Raw genomic sequence first — 20,565 nt, forward strand, 5'->3', positions numbered from 1 at the left:
CTCAGAGCAAAAAAAATCAAAGTTACGGGCCATAAGGTTCCAATCCTGATCCACAGACCATGGACAGAGGCAGACATCAAAGAAGCAGCCTTCAGTCATCTGTCTGACCTGGATGTAGGAGGAAAACAGCTGGGTGATGAGATTGAAGCATTCTGCAAAGAATTCAGACCGACCATCGATGAACTAGTAAGACTTTTGAAACTTAAACATGGTCCCGTCATATGGTCAAAAATGACTGGGCGTTGGCCCACCGACGCACGCTCGGTGAACCCAAATTGGGGGGACAAGGGAAACGCTGAGTATGTGAACAAAATCAATGAATTGAAAACCGCATTTGCAACAGTTTTTCCTAGATATGTCAACATCTACAAGATCAGAGCGTGTAAGCAGAATGATGACGAGAACACTGAGGATTATTTTCAAAGACTGAAAGCAGTATTCGACCGATGCAGCGGTCTCACTGAACCAGGTCCACCAGCTGAGGGTCTACCACCTCAACAAGACATGAGTGCTTATGAAGACTATTTAAAAACTTTTTTTCTGGATGGCCTGGACCCAGAAATTGGGGAAAAGGTCAAAACGTCTAGTGTGGCGTATCATTATGCGCACCTGAAAGAAATCCGGCGGCATGCCACTCATCACCAACAGCTGCTGAGAGATAAGGCGAAGGAAAAGCAGAGAAAGACTGACAAAGACACTCAACTTCTGTTAAAAATGTTTGTGTTAATGATGGAAAATCATCAAGGAGGACTTAGGGGTGAGCGAGGAAAAGGTAAAAGAGGCAGAGGAGGAAGAGGAATGGGTTACAGACCCACAATGGATCCTGAAGCCAGTTTTAACTGCAAGGAAATGGGACACTGGAGAAATGACTGTCCGTATCGTCCAAAACAACGAGGATTCAGTCCGCAGCAATAACAAAGAAATGATTTTTCATCAGGAGAATTTCACCAACAACAGCAGGGAGATTGAGAAGGGGAGGGGAGCGACGGTGAAGGGTCAGACTCCCAGGTGGTAAATATGTTTTCTTATTTCTGCTTCTTGCAATGAAGAAATCTTGCTTGCTAACTCTGAATGTATGTATGAAGCATTTCCTAAATTACCAATGATTGAAGTACAGGTTGAAGAGAAAAAAGTTGAGTTTTTAATCGATTCTAGTGCGACTAATTTTGTAATTTAACAAAAAGAATTGCCTGATTTAACTGTATAGAGGGAATGCATTGACGTCACTTTCCCGCCGGAAAAACCCCCCTCAGCCTGACCGAGTGGCAAAAGATCTGCTGCGTGACTGAATTTAATAGGGGAGACTGCGAAAATGCGACTAAAACGAACAATTTTATCTATCTAAACTATAGTGTTCCTTACAACTTCCTAAAGATCCAGTAATCCATGGATATTGACATGCAGCCAGGAATCGTGTTGCCTGACATTTATGTTTGCCTAATTTCGATATTCGGGGAAATAAAAAAAAATATAGACCTAAACATAAAGCAAATTTGCCTGTGAACGCTTTACATAAATAATATAGGACTAAATCCGGGTGATCACTTATATCACTGTTATATATTTATCATCATATCGTCAGGCCCTAAAACTTTATAGTTTTTTTTTTTGGTCAACGTTTATTAAAAAGCATCCAATAATGCAGAATATGCAATGATAAATATTTAATTGATGAGGTGTAAATATATAAAACAATACAATATATATGGGTATGGTTTTACACCTAAATTCAGCATATTGACACAAAATGATAACTGCAAATCCACCTTTCGCTGACTGGAGTCCAGTTGTTTCTGTGAATTGCAGCGATCCATTTGCTCCTCTAATAGCAGTCTGTAAAAATATACCTCCGATTTTTTGTCAAATCTAGCAGTACAGTCAATCACAAAGCTCTTTCCCACTTTACATGTGTTGTGTTTGTTTTTCGTGGCATTCACGCTGAAAACACATAAAGCCACTTATAAAGTCTTTTTGCCACTCTAACTGTGAGTTACTGGAAAATGGGCAACCTCCAGAACCGCCACAGGGCATCTGGTTAGATTTTTCTTGTCAGATTGGTGCTAACTCATTTGCTCATGCGTTTCTGGTAACAAACACTTGCCCATGTAATCTGCTGGGTAGAGATTTAATGTGTAAATTAAAGCTGAATTTGTAATGTGATGACAATGGTCTCACTGCTGATGTGACTATGGTAAAAATGCCTGTTGAAATTTTGTATGTTTTTGAATGGAGTACTCCTCACAGTGGCTTAAAAACAAAAGCCACAAATAGGTGGTCACTCCTGACCATGATTTCATGCATTGTATATGTCACATCAGCAATGAGCCAGGTGAAACTTTTGTTGAAAAGTGGACTGAAATTGAAGCCGAGGAACTGCAGACTTTAGAGTTTTTTTGGTCTGATGAAGTGTGTGCTATTAACATTGAATTGGCTTTATGCACAGCTGCACTACTTCCTGAACTTAAGCCAGCTCCTTTGTTTCCTGTCTGCCATTATTGGACAAATTGATTAGTTCAGGTGTGCCTGACCTCAGTAGTCATGGCAACAATAATCAAACACACCTGAATTAATCAAGCTCGGCCAATAATGACAGACAGGAAACAAAGGAGCTGGCTTAAGTTCAGGAAGTAGTGCAGCTGTGCATGAAGCCAATTGACTGATAGCCAGCAAGCGTTGTATGATGTGGTGTGATGTAGGAAAAATAATGTATGTACGCTTAGGTTTATAAAAGAAATTTCTGTTTTGTTTTTACTTTTCAAAGATATAAAAAATTGAGTGGAATGTAATGGGAATTCTTTTTTTAAAACACATATATATATATAGACCATTTCACAAGATGTAAACAACACTGGTCCAGAAGCACTTCCTGTTTCAGTTTTTTAATACTACATAAAAGCTGGGATACAATACAACCAACAGAACATTTAAAACTGAATCAAAAAGTTAAACAAACATCTTTAGGATGTTTTCTTTACATGTGAAATAAAGAAAACAGTTACAAACTGAAACAGGAAGTGCTTCTGGACCAGTGTTGTTTACATCTTGTGAAATGGTCTATATATATATATATATATACACTTGTGTGTTTTATTAAACATAGATGTGTTATTTAAACATAGATGTGATCTCATATAGATACGTTCTTTAAACATAGATGTGTTCTTATAGATTCAAAGTTAGAGAGTGTCAAAGAAAACTGCAAGATGCATGACCTCCTATGCAATTGGGACGTGAACAGAAAAAGGGATGTGAAACAGTTTGTTTTTCTCAAAAATAGATAAAGTAAGCTTGCTTGCACATGTAGCAGAAACATGTTATTCAGGAAGAAGTTGTCTTTAAGAAATGATATATGTGTTGTTACTGTGAGTAAATAAGAATAAGGGGTGTCAGACTGTCAAGGGGTCATAAGTGGGTATGAACAAAGGGCCATTGAATTCTGATAACTGTGTGAGGAACTTGAGCAAGATGTTGTGTGGAGATAATAGGGGGAGGTGTACTGTTTTAGGGTATATAAACTGTGTGACTGACATGAGAGGACCTTTGCGCTTCTCATGCCAAACTCTGTCTGTGTGTGAACTGCCTTTCTTACAATAAATACTCATGCTTATGACTTTCGAGATCATCATTTGTTCTTTAATTGTTGTTTAAGATTCAGGTAAATAATTTCCATAACACAGGACAATTTCATAACCAAAATGTCTAATATAATTGGCTAATAGAATATATAAGAGCTAAGTAAATTTTAATGACTGTTCTAAATTAGATGATTTAATAATAGCGAAGCCATTTGCAGTCTTTGTGCGGCAGAACTGAATTATTATTAAAAAAAGGTATGATATTAAAGCGCAACACACCATTGATGGTTGAAATGATAATGAGCAGGCCATCTCTGTAACATATTTTGTTTTCTCTCATTAAACAAGGAGCTAAACGCACTGGGAATGACTGCACAACATTTTAATCATGCTCCCTGACCCATAAATTCTGTAATGAGGAATTTTCCTCCCATTGGAGCAACTGAAGCTTGAAGTACCCTCTAAATGCTATGCACGTTTTGCATGATTTAATTGGATGTCAAAATAATGTAATGTATCTTAATTACGTTCATTTGGTTAGTTTATAAGCATTTAATTAATTTGATTATTGAATTTTAAATGATTGAAAGCCATATGATACTTGAACATCTACTGACAACCTTAAAATAATATAATGCAAAGTTAATTAGCTTCATCTGGAATTACCAACAAACATTTCAGCTGTTTTTAAATCATTACCTCTTTTGTCATACTGCATCACAAACAGGTCGACATCACAGTGACTCTTTGTGTATTATTAACTGACATGACTGGGAGACCGGGAAACATGGTCAAAGACGTTTAGACGACAGAGAAATATGAGACAGATGTAGAGAAACAGTAAAATGGAGGACTAACAGGAACAGCTACCAACCGCGTATTTTCTGTCCTTCCAATCACATAGAAACACGGTTCGCCCAGCTTGGAGTTGGTCATACAGAGAGAGAGACTGGAGAGCTCCACTAAAGGAGGAAGAAAAGAAAGAGAGAAAGCCGAAAGGAGGAGAAGAGGAGGAGGAGAGTGAAATATTAAAAAATGGTTCAATAAAGGCAATGAAAGATCAAAGATGTAAATATAAAGAAAGCAATGAGATAAAAATAAGGATGAAGGGCAAATTAGACGAGATGACCCAAAAAGTAAGTGTAAATAATTTGTTAAAAAGACACAAATAATGAATTATAAAAAAATGAAACCAAGGAGAATGGAAAAAGGGAAATGTCCAAATAGAAAAACCAGAGAAGAGCTGTTAGTAAGCTAATACACTCTCAGAAAAAAAGGTACAAAAGCTGTCACTGGGGCTGTACCTTTTCAAAAGGTACACTTTTGTCCATTTTAGGTGCTAATATGTACATTTCAGGTGCTAATATGTACATTTTAGGTGCTGATATACACATTTAGGTCATAGTATGTAAATTGTAGGTGCTAATATGTACATTTAATGTGATAATATGTACATTTTAGGTGCTGATATACACATTTTAGGTCATAGTATGTACATTTTAGGTCATAATAGGTACATTTTAGGTACTAACATGTACATTTTAAGTGTTAATATGTACATTTTAGGTGCTAATATGTCCATTTCAGGAGCTATGTCCATTTCAGGAACTATGTCCATGTGAGGTGGTAATATGTACATTTCAGGTGCTAATATGTACATTTCAGGTGCTAATATGTACCACTAAGGTACAAATATGGAGCCTTTGGGTACAAAAGTGTACCTTTTGAAAAGGTACAGCCCTAGTGACAGCTTGTGTACCTTTTTTTTCTGAGAGTGTAGATACAGAGATTTTCATAAAAAGACAAAGACTGTTGTATACTGTAAATACTATTGACTGATGAGCATTTAACTTTTGAAATAATTAACCCTGGATCATCCTGGGTAAATGTAATCCTGGGTTATCTTGATACCGTTTATTTGCAACATGTGGTGATTCAATGACCATCCAAAGCGTGTGAATATGAGCCCTACATTTGGTTGTACAATACTAACACCACATGGTTTCACATTTTGCAAGTTTGGCACAGCAATGCAGAGAAAAAAAGCAGTGCTAACCCTGCTTCTAAATAACAAGTGTGAAATATTCCTTTACCCGGGGCTAAAAGCAGGATTTAAACCAACGATAACCCAGGATTAAAAGCCTTATTTAATTCTACACATTCTATATGCAAGTCTACATCAACAAAAAATGATTTTTATTTATCTATTTTTATTATTATTTATTGAACATTGGTCTATTTTATAATTTAGTTTAGCTGTTTGAAAAAGCAACAAAGAAGCCACAGAAGGCTTTTAGATAGTGATTTTACCATGGTTAAAGGAGTAGTTCACTTTTCAAAAAACTTTTGCTTATAATTTACTCACCCCCATGTCATCCAAGATGTCCATGTCATTCTTTTTTTCAGTCGAAAAGAAATTAAGGTTTTTGATAAAAACCTTCCAGCATTTTTCTCCATGTAATGCACTTGGTGGGAACCAAATGGTTCAAGGTCCAAAAGGCACTTTCAGTACAAACTGCAAACTGTTCAAAGGGCTTTAAACGATTTCAGACGATGAATAAGGGTCTTATCAAGCGAAACAATCACTTATTTAAAAAAAAAAATAACAAAGTTTAAGTTTTATAATCATTAAGTTTTATAATTTATATATCAATTCGTTCGTTTAGTTTGTTGAATGAACCAAATGACTTCGAAAAAGATTTGTTCATTTTGATAAACGAGTTCGAACAGGAGAGTCACAAACGTGCGTCACAGAACAGAGCAAGCTGACCATTTGAACTTATAAAACTTAAACTTTTTTATTTATTTATTAAATAAGCGATCGTTTCGCTTGATAAGACCCTTATTCATCGCCTGGAATCGTTTAAAGCCCTTTGAACAGTTTGCACTGAAAGTGTCTTTTGGACCTTGAACCGTTTGGTTCCCACTGAAGTGCATTATATGGAGAAAAATGCTGGAATGTTTTCATCAAAAACCTTCATTTCTTTTTGACTGAAGAAAGAAAGACATGTACATATTGGATGACAAGGGGGTGAGTAAATCATCAGCAAAAGTTTTTTCAAAAGTGAACTATTCCTTTAAGGGGATTTTATGCTAACAACGGCCCTTTACCACAGTTAAACCACCTTTACATACAGCCTCTCATGGCTTTTATTGCTTTGTACATAATCATGTTATGTTATTATTTGTTATCTGGTGACCATATAATCCTAATAGTAATGTGAATATGATCATCATGTTTTAGATGATAAAATTCGGGTGATGTTCAGCTGACTTCTGACATGTTGTCTTACCGTAGTCAGGGACGTATCCATTTCCTCTTTTAAACACAAGGTGTATCCTGGTTCCTCCGGTCCTGATCTGCTCCACAGCCTGACTGTGAGTCATTCCTGTTGTACTGTCTCCATTGATCTCCACCAGCTGATCGCTCACCTATAGCAAACACAATTGCAACACAAATGAGCCACAATTGTGTTTTAGACATTATTATTATTATTATTTGTACAGTGAATAAACATCAACATTTATAAAAGTAAAAGGATTTCTTTTTTGGACCAACATTAGTGCGATTAAACACAATTAGGTATTATAGGTAAATATTACAATATTCAATATAGGTAAATATTTTCTAATTTGTGATGTTTGCTAAGGAGCTTTTCTAAGCGAACAAACTGACAGTAAACATTGACAATAATAAGAAATATTTATTGAGCATCAAATCAAAATATTAAAATAATTTCTGAAGGATCATGTGACACTGAAGAATGGAGTAATGATGCTGAAAATTCAGCTTTGTCATCACAGGAATAAATTACATTTTAAAGTATATATTATATAAAAGTATATATATAGTATTTTAATAATAAAAACTCACAATACAATATAAAAGAGTCTTCTTAAAAAAAAAAAATCTTTTAAATGGTAGGGTATTATAAAATAGTATTGTTTTTTAAAATGTCTGACAATGTATACTGTATCACATGCTCTCCTCCAAAAGCAACATTTTGCAGCCTCTACCACACACTAAATAAGGATGTAGATAAATAAGGTAACTATAATTACTACAGACTAATACTAACCCCAAAATAATACTTAGAATGAAACCATTGTCATTATTTAGTCTCTTTACACTTTTTCAGGCATTTTTGCCCAAAATTATCCCCAAAAGTAGTTATTTTATCTATAGATCAAAGCCACCCATCTGCACCTGTATTTTGTGGCTGCGCGAGGCCGGTCCTCCCTCCATCAGTCCCAGCACATAGAGTCCCATGTTGTATTCACTTCCTCCTCTCAGACTAAAGCCGAATCCAGTGGACCCCCTCTCCAGTTCCACACTGTAGTACCGTGTGGCATCCTGCTTTGTGTTTCAAAGAGGAACAAAAAATGAAAAAGGAGGGAGTTATTATTTGTAATTTTTCAGCCAGACAGCTTAAGTAAAGGCATTGTAAGGTAAAGGTATTGCTAACCTTTGGTTTTGACCTGTGAGTTTTCCTGTTCTTATAATCAGAATCATTCTCTGCTCGCTCTGAGGAATCTGACGGGAGAAAGGTATTAGGATACTATTTTGTTTCAATGTTATTTATTGTTTTAGATATACAGTATATTAAATATAAATGAAGAGTTCAGATGCAAAAGCCTCTAAATGCCATTTGAAATTTTCTTCTTTAATGATGATTTTTATCAAACTTGTATATTTAAGTTCAGTAATTTCACTTAAATGGCAATTATTTAAGTGAAATTACTGAACTTAAATATACAAGTTTGATAAAAATCATCATTAAAGAAGAAAATTTCAAATGGCATTTAGAGGCTTTTGCATCTGAACTCTTCAAATACTTACAGTATATATACATATATAAAAAATATAGGGCACTGCTTAGTAGTTTCTTACTGGCACTATTTATTTAATGAAGTAAAACATGATCAGCACATGTGTATGAAGTAATCCACTTACGAGCGCTGGCGCGGGGTACGATGGTCAAGCGGAGGGTGTTTCCAGCTCTCCTCAGGATCTGAGCCAGCTCTCTGTGAGGTAAATTCACCACTGATCTCCCATCCACAGCTTCCAGACGATCCCCAGGCCTGATCTGACCACTGCGAGCCGCCGGGCTGCCTCTGCGTACCGTCACAAACCTGTGAGGCAGCAGAGACGCTGCTGCAGAAGAAACAGAGAAATGTTCATTTAACATGAAGAGAGATGCTTGCCTCTTCAAAACCTGACAACACAATATCAGGGAGTTTAGGGTGTAGAGAATTGTTATTTGTTGCTATTGTGTTTTAAGCAGGAGTTCTACACTCACCTAAAGGATTATTAGGAACACCATACTAATACTGTGTTTGACCCCCTTTTCCCTCATTGTTTTGTTCAAGAAACCAATTTGAAATGATTCGAGCTTTGTGACATGGTGCATTATCCAGCTGGAAGTAGCCATCAGAGGATGGGTATAGAGAGCCCAAGTCCCGCCCCTCCGCTTCCGGCTCATGGGACCTTATTTCGGAAAAAATATGTGTGGTAGTCAATGGCGAGAGACAACTTATCTTTTTATTCCGTCTGAACTGTGCCCTAAATTACACATACGATGTTTGTCAATTTAAAAGATAATTCTGAAAGTCAAAAAACGTCGCAGTTTGTCATAAGACAGAAGAGTAACATTTAGTTTTATGTGAAAATCGCTCAATGAACTACATCTCCCAGGAAGCGAAACAACGAGTGCGATCCGCTGCTCGTGTGTGTGCAGTCTGGTACAAAACACTCAGGCATGACGGCGTAATGTTACGATTATAATGTAAGACTATAGAAACAATGACAGACTTTAGCCTAAGTAAAGTTAGCTTCATTCATTGAGAGAAAATGTGCGCCTTTGGGGTTTGTAATCCCCGTTTTCACAGTCTTTTACCTCAACAGTATACATCAAACTACTTTAAATTGTATCTTTTAAATTGACAAACATCATATGTGTAATTCAGGGCACAATTCAAACGAGATCAAAATATTTGTTGTCTCTCGCCATTGACCACCATAGAAATATTTTTTTCCGAAATAAGGTCCCATGGTGGTCGACTGGAAGGGGAGGGACTTAGGCTCTCTATATGGTGGCCATAAAGGGATGGACATGATCAGAAACAATGCTCAGGCATTTAAACGATGCCCAATTGGCACCAAGGGGCTTAAAGTGTGCCAAGAAAACATCCTCCACACCATTACACCACCATCACCAGCCTGCACAGTGGTAACAAGGCATGATGGATCCATGTTCTCATTCTGTTTACACAAAATTCTGACTCAACAGAAATCGAGACTCATCAGACCAAGCAACATTTTTCCAGTCTTCAACTGCCCAATTTTGGTGAGCTCTTGCAAATTGTAGCCTCTTTTTCCGATTTGTAGTGGAGATGAGTGGTACCCGGTAGGGTCTACTGCTGTTGTAGCCCATCCGCCTCAAGGTTGTGCGTGTTGTGGCTTCACAAATGCTTTGCTGCATACCTCGGTTGTAACGAGTGGTTATTTCAGTCAAAGTTGCTCTTCTATCAGCTTGAATCAGTCGGCCCATTCCCCTCTGACCTCTAGCATCAACAAGCCATTTTCACCCACAGGACTGCCACATACTGGATGTTTTTCCCTTTTCACACCATTTTTGTAAACTCTAGAGACGGATGTTCCTGAAAATTCTGAGCAGATTGTGAAATACTCAGACCGGCCCGTCCGGCACCAACAACCATGCCATGCTCAAAAATTGCCTAATCACCTTTCTTTCCCATTCTGACATTCAGTTTGGAGTTTATGAGATTGTCTTGACCAGGACCACACCCTGAAATGCATTGAAGCAACTGCCATGTGATTGGTTGATTAGATAATTGTATAAATGAGAAATTGAACAGGTGTTTCTAATAATCCTTTAGGTGAGTGTATATGGTTGCTAGGGCACTGCTTAGTAGTTTCTTACTTGCACTTATCAGAGAGAATAAATAATTGAAGTCTGTCTGACATTTTTCTTTTAAATAAGCATTTTTATCAGGCTCCTATGTTTAGGTTCAGTGATTTCACTTTCATGACAATGAAAAGGTTATTTGTCAGTTATTGAAATGTCTTACTTTTCAAAAATGCCACTGATAAGAGTAAAATTGAAAACATAATGCTCTTTTAAAAGATAAATGTCAGACAGACTTAAAGGTTTTTGCATCTGAAGTCTTCAATTATACATCTGATAGACTGTAATTTCGTTTGGGCAAAGGACAGTATGAATGAGACAGACAGAAGAAAGAGAAAAGAACAATCAGAAAAAAACATTGTTTTTGTGTTAAGATGTTACAAGCTGGTTGGTGGAAAATGTTCTTTAGCTCAACGACTCCAAAATCCTTAATCTTTATTGGGTAATTTTTGACCCCACACTCAAACTTGATAACAGATAAATTCAGCATTTTCTTTTTCAGCTTAGTTAAGATTGCCAAAATAAAACCTTTCTTCCCACAATGACTTAGAAACTATTATTCAAGCATTTATTTAATTGAGATTTGACTATTTGCAACTCAATACAAAGTTCTGTCATGAAACTCTAGATGGATCATGCTAAGATCCTCAACCAAACTTGCTTGCAATCACATCATTCTCTACAGGGAACAGTTGATTGGTTCCTGCTGTATCAGTAGTCAATGACCTTCAAATACTTGGTGAGCATTTGCCTCAGCAGTGCAGCATGCTTTCAGACACCCTCCACCTTCCCCAGCTACAACTGTATAGACAAGGTTAATTCATGTACGCTGTATCTTAGAGGAGTAGCATCTCTTACTTGCTCACAGCAGTATGTTGTGTATGTATTGGGAGTAGCAAGTCCCGAACTTGCTCTACAGCAGCAGCATGATAGCTCTATCCTGTTAAGACCAAATATTTCAAAATCTAAAAACCATTTAAAACCATTACCATACCAAACACTGAGTCACACTACAGAATTATATTTAGGGGTCTCTCAATCTTGTCTATCCCATCTCCAGTTGGTCCAAAATGCTGCAGCCAGACTTCTAATTGGCACTAGAAAGAGGGAAAGTATTACACCCGTTTTTGGCTCCAAAGTCCTTGAATGGTTTGGCACCACACTATTTATCTCTCTTACCCTCAGCCCAATAGGTACTTAAGGACATCTAATACTCTGTTGCTGTCTGAACAGATGTGCTTAAAACTTAAAGGGGTGGCAGCACCTCAGTTCTGGAATGACTTGCCATTGTACCAAAAATCTTCCTCTTCTAAATGTGTTTTTTAAACATTTGCTTAAGGTGTATCTCTTTAAAATGGCTTATGAGTTAGGGTTACCAGACCTGGAACCTAAGAAAGGGGATTGTTTGTGTAATTTACCATTATCTGTAATTTTATTACTGTCTTGTTTTGTGTAATATTGGTTTATGTCTTGTTATTATTGTTATTTACTTGTCTGTGCAGCTCTTTAATCAGTTTTGTCATTATTAAATAAATAAGCTAAATTAAACTGCACTAAAATCATATTGCATGATAACTATCCCCTATGTGTACAATGACAGTTAGCCAAGAAAAACACACAGATAAGAATAAAGATGGATTATCTAGGGAGAAGCAGATAGAGAAACCTCTGTTGAGATTTCTCTCTCCGGATAGAGATAAGAGAGATGATGGATGGAGGGTGGAAAGAGTAAAGTGGGAGGCATTCAAATGGGACAGAGAGAAAGATTGCGAGAGAAAGATAGAGGGAAATTATTTATCAGTGTGGCAGGAAAAAAGTTACTCTCTCTCATTCAATGTCAAACTCTTTCCAGGGTGGCTTTTAAAGGCATCCATCATTAATATACGTCTGATTCTGTGGCTGCTGCAGATCCTCTCAGTAAACTCACACTGAATGTCACCTACAGAAACCTGACGCAGCTCGCAGTCAGATTATCAATGTAGATTTAATGCACATCCTTCATCGTGGTGCTTATATGATATTAGGGATTACAGACAGATAAGAGATTACACATTTCTGATCTGGAGCTAAATCCTCAAATGAGACCTTTTTCAGATATTCTTTTTTATGTTGGTGGTTTACTTGAAGTAAGGTATTAATCCAATTCACATGAGATAAATTTGAATAAATTATTATAAATTTGGCATATACTAATAACTAATGGTGCATTACATTCTAGACAGTAACGGTTATTGTACATCCATAATGTTTTTAACTACGCTATCTCACGACCAATTCATACGAATTCGTATGAGTGATTAAAAAGTGGCTAATTCGTACTAATTCATACGACCTCACTCGTACGAATTCGTACGATTTGTCCAAACCCACGGTTTAGGGGCGGGGTCAGGGCTAGGTCATTCGTACAAATTCATACGAATTGGCCAATTCATAAAATATGTACGATTTAGCAAAAACGTACTAATTCGTACGAGTGAGGACGTACGAATTTTTACGAATTAGCCACCTCGTAAAATTCGCATGAATTCTCGTGAGATTCTTTTGTGAGAGTTTTTAAAGGTCTAAATCTTTTAGATGTTTTGAGTGAAATCGTGAAGACAACTTTTAACATGCTTTAAATAAACATGATGTTGTACGTTCGAAAATATGGATAACTTATGGAATATGGAAATATGGATAAAAAAAGAGAAGAACAAAAATGCTGAAAAAATGAAATACTTTCAACATTCAATGTTAAACATTTGAAAACAAAACAAAAACAAATCAGAAGCAAAGCAAACGAAAACAAAACGTGGAAACACCATCTTACTAAAAATTAAGAAATTGAGTCTATTTCCTTTTAAAACATACTCCAATAATTTTTTTAAAATATATATATATGTGTGTGTGTGTGTGTGTAATATACAGAGCCACGCACATGCAGACAAAAAAAAATGTGGCCACTATTTACAAATTTGTTCACTCGTTTCAGTTAACCCTCTGGGGTCCAAGGTGTATTTGGGGTCCTTGAGATGTTCTGACATGCCCTGACATCTGTGCTTTTTTCAGTTGCTAATAAACATATTAATGGGACAAGTGAAATTACACTATATTTAGCACAAGCAGCACCAGGGCTACCATAATATGTGAGCAACATGTATGTACATGTTTGTATTTTTGAGAGAATATTGTTTATGCGTGGTTATTGAAAAAACTAAAAATGAAAGTTTCTGAAATAAGGCCACAAAACACAAACAAAATATGCGTCCACATTACTTTTGACTAATGGATGTTGTGGCCTAGAGTTTTTTCTTCACAATGATCTGAAAATCATCCGGCCTAATCGTTCACATAAAGCTATGAATTGGGTTATATTGTGAAAAATATTTTTTGTTTGCCAAGGCAATATGCGAATGGAAATGAACAGGAGCGAGAGTGAATGAACGCACAGCGCGTGAGCGTCTAAATTTTATTAATATGGCCATTAATGATGGAGTATTTTAAGTCTATGTTGTAGCTATGTGGGGAAAAAAAAACGATCAAAACGTGTTTTTGGTCCCCAGAGGATTAAATCATGGCCAATAATTAAGAATTTTTTCCAACGACTTATTAATCTGTTCCCTCGTTTTAGTAAATCGTGGCCACGTTGAACTCATCTGTTCCTTCATTTTAACTAAAACAAGGGAACAACATGCATGCTTTAGTAAAACAAGGGAACGAATAATTAAAACGAGGGAAAGAATTAGTAAAATATGCTAGCGTATTAGTAAGTTGCGGCAACACATTTTTAATTTGAGCTCTTCATGAGGTGCATCATGGGATACTATTAAACACTATTTTACATGTATGTGCTTTCCCTCAACCATCTGGTCCAACTCATCCAATAAATAAATAGTCAAATATTCTGACAATCACTGTATGCACTAACATTTGTTACAGTTGTTAGTTTGCTAAATACAGTATGTTCTCTATTAAAACCGAACCAGCTGTTGAGTCTAAACTGGAAGTTTCTTAAATCAATTATTAGGGGTAATGTCTGTGTACACATAGATAGAGCAATACTAATCCAAAAGTCACATGCAGACACTAACGGGAAATGACCTTGTAAGTCCACATCTTTGTCCCTAAAGTCAATCTGCCCGTCTCCATTAGCGTACGCCATTACCGAGAACAGAAACTTGTCCTGTGCCGACCTACTTAGAAACACACACTCACACACACACACTGTTGGAGGCACAAATATTCACATGCCCACACACATCTCTCTTTCTGTCCAGCCTCTGCAAGCAGAGAGCTGAGAAACAGAAATCTTAAGTAATGTTTAATGCTTGCTCGTTTTAGCTCAAAGGGAAAAATTCATGCTTAGCCTTTTAATTTTCCCTCCATTCTCCCCAGCCTGAGGGAATATCTGTAAGAACTAGCATTAGCGTCTTGGATTAACATGACTTTCTATTACGTTTCTGGGCCAATGCCAGTGTAAGATCTGCCTAGGAGGTGTTATGCATTACAGATTCTGCTTTTACTCAAGAAATTAATTGACTGAGACCATCATGTTAATGACAATCCAAGTACCATTTGACTTTTAATGTTGCCTGATTGGCAGTTTGGATTTTGTGTTAAGTGTCTATGATAAATGCCATATTCTACACATTATAATGTGACAAACACATACAAAAGCAGTAATTGAATCTTATTTGAATCATTGTGCACTGTACATTTAAGACATATACGTTAATGATATGGGCTTGTCATATGTGGATTAATTGTGGATAAATGTGTTTGCTAAATGATGTTTATGTAATTATGGTTGCCCAAGTTCAATAATTAATCATTTTGATCTGGCTTTTTGAGGGTCGGCAGGCATTTTAGTGGTTAAGTGTCTGGGTTGGTAAACCCAAAGGCTCAAATCCCATAATGGGAAATATAAGAAGAGGAAAGTGCTCGGAGTTCCCATCACTAATCTGCTTGTGAGTAAAGCACTTAGTCCTGATTCCTCTGGAGGGACTGTTCCTGTAATAAAAATAAGTCACTCTGGATAAGATGGCAGCAGTATTACGTAGACAGTTACGTATATGTTATGCATTCGTAATGCCTTATAATACAGCTTACAATCAGATGTTGGAATAATAACCACAGATATTATCAAATAAATTATAATACTTATCAATTATATGTACAGTACCGTCTAAAAGTTTGGAGTCAGTAAGATTTTTCGGAAAGAAATTAATACTTGTATTCAGTATGGTTATGTTAAATTGAACAAAGTGACAGTAAAGACATTTATATTGCTACATGAAATTTATATTTCAATTGCTGTTGTTTTAAACTTTCTAATCATTATAGAATCCAGAAGAACATTTATAACAGTTAAAACATATTAAGCAAGCACAACTGTTTTCATTATTGATTGTAAGAAATGTTTCTTGAGAAGCAAATCAGATTTGAGACTGTAGACTGGAGTAATCACAGGAATAAAGTAACAAAAAATAAAATATAAAACAGTTGTCATCAAATCAAATTGTCTTATAAATAGTAATACTATTTCACAATATTACTGTTTTCACTTTATTTTTGATCAAATAAATGCAGCGCAAGTATAAAAGTATTGTTTTCAACAACAATAAACTTGTAAATATTTCCTACTGAAATAAAAATATTGCCCATTGTACTTTTATATCTCATATTTTCATTTTTTGGGGCATAATGCTAAGAATATTCCAAAAATGTATTCAAGAGAGAAAAAAAAACATCATGTGATTGTAAATATAGAATTGACTTGACGTACATGACTTTTTATTAGTGAGATTCAGACAATTGCTCTTTCAACTCATGAATCAAACCAAGAATGATGTTATGGTCAAAAAATTTGTTAATCTTCAAAGATTCAGGTACTGTAGAATGACTAGAATAAATGATTGTTATTTCCGAATGTGATATTAATAAGACTTTAGTTGTTGTAAACTGTTATAAATATATTTTGATGACACACACACACACACACACACACACACACACACACACACAAGTTTCTACCATAAAACACATTCATTTTTGTTGCAGAGAAAGTAAAAATCTGAACTGCTGGTCTGACCAGCCAGTTGTGTTTCTCACTAGACAGGATTCAACTGTTACTAAAACATCAGTTATGACAAATCACTAAATTACTAAATAACAACATAAGTCCTTTCAATGCGAGAAAGTGTAAAGCTGAGAAAAACAGACAAGCAGAGTTATGAGTGGAGTGGAGGAGAATCGTAATCACGGCTGTCACTGAAAATCATTCGTTTTCACACAATGCAGCATCCAGTGTGAGTCATACAGATTCAGCCTCCGGAAACACTTGAGTGCTGAATGAGAGAGCTGACGACTGACGTGTGTGAGTGTGTATAAAGAGCAGACACATTTACATTTGTTCGGAATCATTGTTGCCAAGACAACGTTCCTGAAACATAAGCCACCTTTAACCTCTTAAAACTTTTCATCTTTCATCTGTTCGACCTCTCCTGCATCTTTTTCTTGCCCTTCATCTTCTTCCCTCTCATATCAACTCTCATTTCTTTACATTAACTCTCCATCCCCCATACTTTGTTACTCTTTCAGTGAAGCTGCTGTTTTGTTGAGTCAGAATCATTTTATAGGGCATCAGACCCAGAAAACACAACCTGCATGTAGAGCAAACACTCGTTCAGCAGTAAACAAATTACAGTCAGGGTTCAAACATTTACTTTTTGATGTCAATCCCAATGGAGAGTGAATTGGGAACATTTAACAACTATAAATGTTTCTTACCAGCCATTAAATTAACTGTTTTTAAGTATCTTAAATAACACATAGTCTGCATTCTGTGTCTTTGTGACAATCGGTTTATTTAGCAGTTTTTCAGTAAAAATGTTATGATAAATTTACATTAACATTTATTCATTTAGCTGACACTTTTATCCAATGCGACTTAGAATTGCTATACTGTATATGTCAGAGGTCGCACGCCTCTGGAGCAACTAGTGGTTAAGTGTCTTGCTCAGGGTCACATTGGTGTAGTCGTCGTCTCTCAGCAAAATGACACCAGCCACAAAAACATCAACTCATTTTTACTCATTGTCATTGTTACTGAGTCATTGTTACTCATATTTGGTAATTTGGCTCACCGCATGGACTTCGGGAACATTAAAAAATTATTAAAAAAAAATAAAAATAGATAAAAGATGGTAAAATCATCAGATGATGCACAAATTGCAACATATGTTTTCTTAAGTAGATTTAAATTCTACACATCGTTTGCATCTGTGAGGGTCAAACTATCATTCATATACACTACAGTACAGTGATTAAATTTAAATAATGTATTATGTTGCATTTATGAATAATAAATACGCATGCATCAGGTAATTGTTGGTTGTATAGCATTTTAAAGGTGAAGGGCGTATTTGTTATGGACAAATGAGACTTCTTGACTGAATTAGGGTAAGGGTGTAATTTCTGAATTGCAAACATAACTGCTTTCAAACAGACTTCTTCAACACCCCTGCCGTTACTCGTACAAGCAGACTGTCCTGTCACAAACCAAAATTAAATCATCCTACAAACTGCTTACTTATACATGTTTTGTCCACACAATGGTAGTCAATAGTTACCAAAAATGTTTGATCACCAACATTCTTCAAAATATCATGAAGAAAGAAAGCCATACAGGTTTGAAATAGTATGATGTTAAGTAAATGGTGACAATTTGATTTTGGGTGAAATAAGAATGATGCTCTGTCGATCTTTGATAGCTTGATAGCTGGAAACTGCATAACAATATTGGGCTTGAAGTATTGCACAATGTACATAGACATGTGCACTTAGTCTTGATATCCTGGAAAACACTGGACCACCTTCAAACAGGCAGTAAGTTATGGAGTTAAGCTGAACCATGTGAACAGCACAAGACACTTCTTATTCACGTACACACATCATTTTATAACAGACCTGACTGTAAGCGTTGAAGCCATCTGCATATATGCTAATGCACTCCAAAATAGAGAAAATTCACTATATGATATATTAAATCTATAATGTTCCAGGAAAGTAGAGCAAAAATATTGATTACTCTTTCTGCACTACACAGATTTCTGTCAAAACAAATGCTTGATTTGGCTGTAGACACAAGGCCGTAGGCAATCACAGCCGTGCTGAAATTCAGACCAATGATTGTGAATGTGCTTTTAGACACAATAAAACAACAAAAAGTTAATATTGAGTAACACAATATTTAAGTAATTATAGACACAGTTTAGATATTGCTATACTCTAGAGAGAAGAAACCTATACCAAAATACATTTAAAATACATTTCATAATAAGCGAAACTTTTTTTGAGTATCTCTTCAATGCACATGTCTTAATATTAAGCCTAAAGTGTGTTTAGTATTCCTATTAGTAAGGATAGTATTATTTCTGTATAATATCATTTTAAATGAAAGATATTTAAAGTGTACTTGCATTACTAAATATATTTTTAGTTTACCTCAGCACTGCTTCCGGATAACTAAAGAAGATTGAGAACAAAATATAGTTCAAGTACACCAATTTAGAATATTAAAAGTACAATTGCGGGGTATTATTATTAAGTACATGTAAATGTATTTTTTAGTATACTTAGCATAAAATGAACATATTTCAAATTAATTTAAGGATATTTATTTTTAGGTTTGCACCTAAATAGTTTCAAACTCAAAACAGATTGAACCGTTGAGTCGAACAAGTAATACACAGTAGAGGAGTTTCATTGAGTGAATTTGTGTTTTTCAAACAAATCGACTGAGTGAATAATTTAATAGCCCCTTTTAACAATACAGTCTTTACAGGTAAAATTACCGGTAAATTACTGATAAGAGATCATGTGTGAACAAGGCATTTAAAAAAATACTAATTAGTTCCAGCATTTTATAGTATGAGAAGTTGTAACATTACCAGTTTTAAGTACTGGCGGTATGATGCGGTGTGTGTTCAAAGAAAGAAGATTACCGTTATGAGCATGTACAAAAATAGGAATGATGACGCAAGAAGTCTCCTTTATACAAATCATCAAGTTCTTATGGAAATGACACAATTACTCCGCGCTGTTTACAGTAACCTCTGCTGCTTTTTAAAGAGCCCTTATCATGGATTTTTGGTGTGGTGTGGAATATAGCTCTAAGGGAATGAAAACATCCTGCAAAGATTTATATCTGAAAATGCACCGTATATAAAGTTATTGTCTTTCAAAAGTAAGAGTCGACTCTGAGTCTATGAAATGAATTGTTTTTGAAACGAGTCATTAGCTGTTACATCGTGACGTAGAGAGGTCATTGGCCGCGCTCAATTACTGCGTGCGCAGACGGAAGTGTAAACTTGAAGTCTACACATTCAAATACTTCATCATAGCATCATGTCAAGAAGACGCTGTGTTCCACAATGCAAAGATAGTTCAGCCACTTTGTTTTCATTTACCAGGGACGAGCACGTGAAGAATCGGTGGTTAGAGTTCATATTTTCAACGATACCACAACAGTACAGCCCGATTGTGTTCTCATCATTTTAATTACGAATCGTTCAAAAACATAAATGAATTCAAATGTGGATTCACAAGCGGTTGTTTCTGAAGGAGGGCTCAGTAACTTACTTACCCAGCGTATATGGATCAGCTTCCTCCTTTGAATCATAACCTGTAAGTATTATTAATAATTGTTGCTTTTATGGGTTTTGAACGGTTTTTTAGCGTAATAGGCATAATAAGTATGTGTGTGCACACGCGTGTGTGTGTGTGTGTGTGTAAGTTACGCTCAGCGCAGCTTCTAGGTCTCCAATGTCAATTTTTTTTTAAAATATGTGAAAAAAATGTTTTGTCGCTGTTATTGGAGTTGTCATAAAGAATAGAGCGTCTTGTAGTACTGCAGTGCTTTATCAATATGTTTATGCGTTATGCTAACAAACAATAACTGACTGGGTCTGTCATCTGACCAATCACCGCCGATTAGCGTCACGCAAAGGAGTGGTTTGGAAAAATGAGTCGTTGTACGAATCATTTTGGAGTCGGTGAGCAAATCAGTTAAAAATAAATGC

At 35.9% G+C, this 20,565-nt stretch overlaps 1 protein-coding gene across 5 annotated transcripts in view; it reads right to left on the reverse strand.

Moving 5' to 3' along the window:
• magixb (MAGI family member, X-linked b) overlaps positions 1-20,565 on the reverse strand; it is a 117,218-nt gene that overhangs the window by 9,369 nt on the left and 87,284 nt on the right. For 2 of the 5 annotated variants that reach the window (XM_039672157.2, XM_039672160.2), the window contains 4 exons: positions 8,530-8,730; positions 8,042-8,109; positions 7,783-7,932; positions 6,869-7,007 (listed from right to left, as the gene is read on the reverse strand). In XM_039672157.2, the coding sequence (XP_039528091.2) occupies positions 6,869-7,007; positions 7,783-7,932; positions 8,042-8,109; positions 8,530-8,730 (558 nt within the window). Of the gene's footprint in view, positions 1-4,433; positions 4,538-6,868; positions 7,008-7,782; positions 7,933-8,041; positions 8,110-8,529; positions 8,731-20,565 lie in introns of all 5 variants that reach the window. The other 3 variants (XM_089119441.1, XM_039672159.2, XM_039672158.2) reach the window with 3 other exon arrangements.

Source organism: Pimephales promelas, chromosome 14 (assembly GCF_988280905.1).
Source record: "Pimephales promelas chromosome 14, fPimPro1.hap1.1, whole genome shotgun sequence".
Lineage (NCBI taxonomy): Eukaryota > Metazoa > Chordata > Actinopteri > Cypriniformes > Leuciscidae > Pimephales > Pimephales promelas.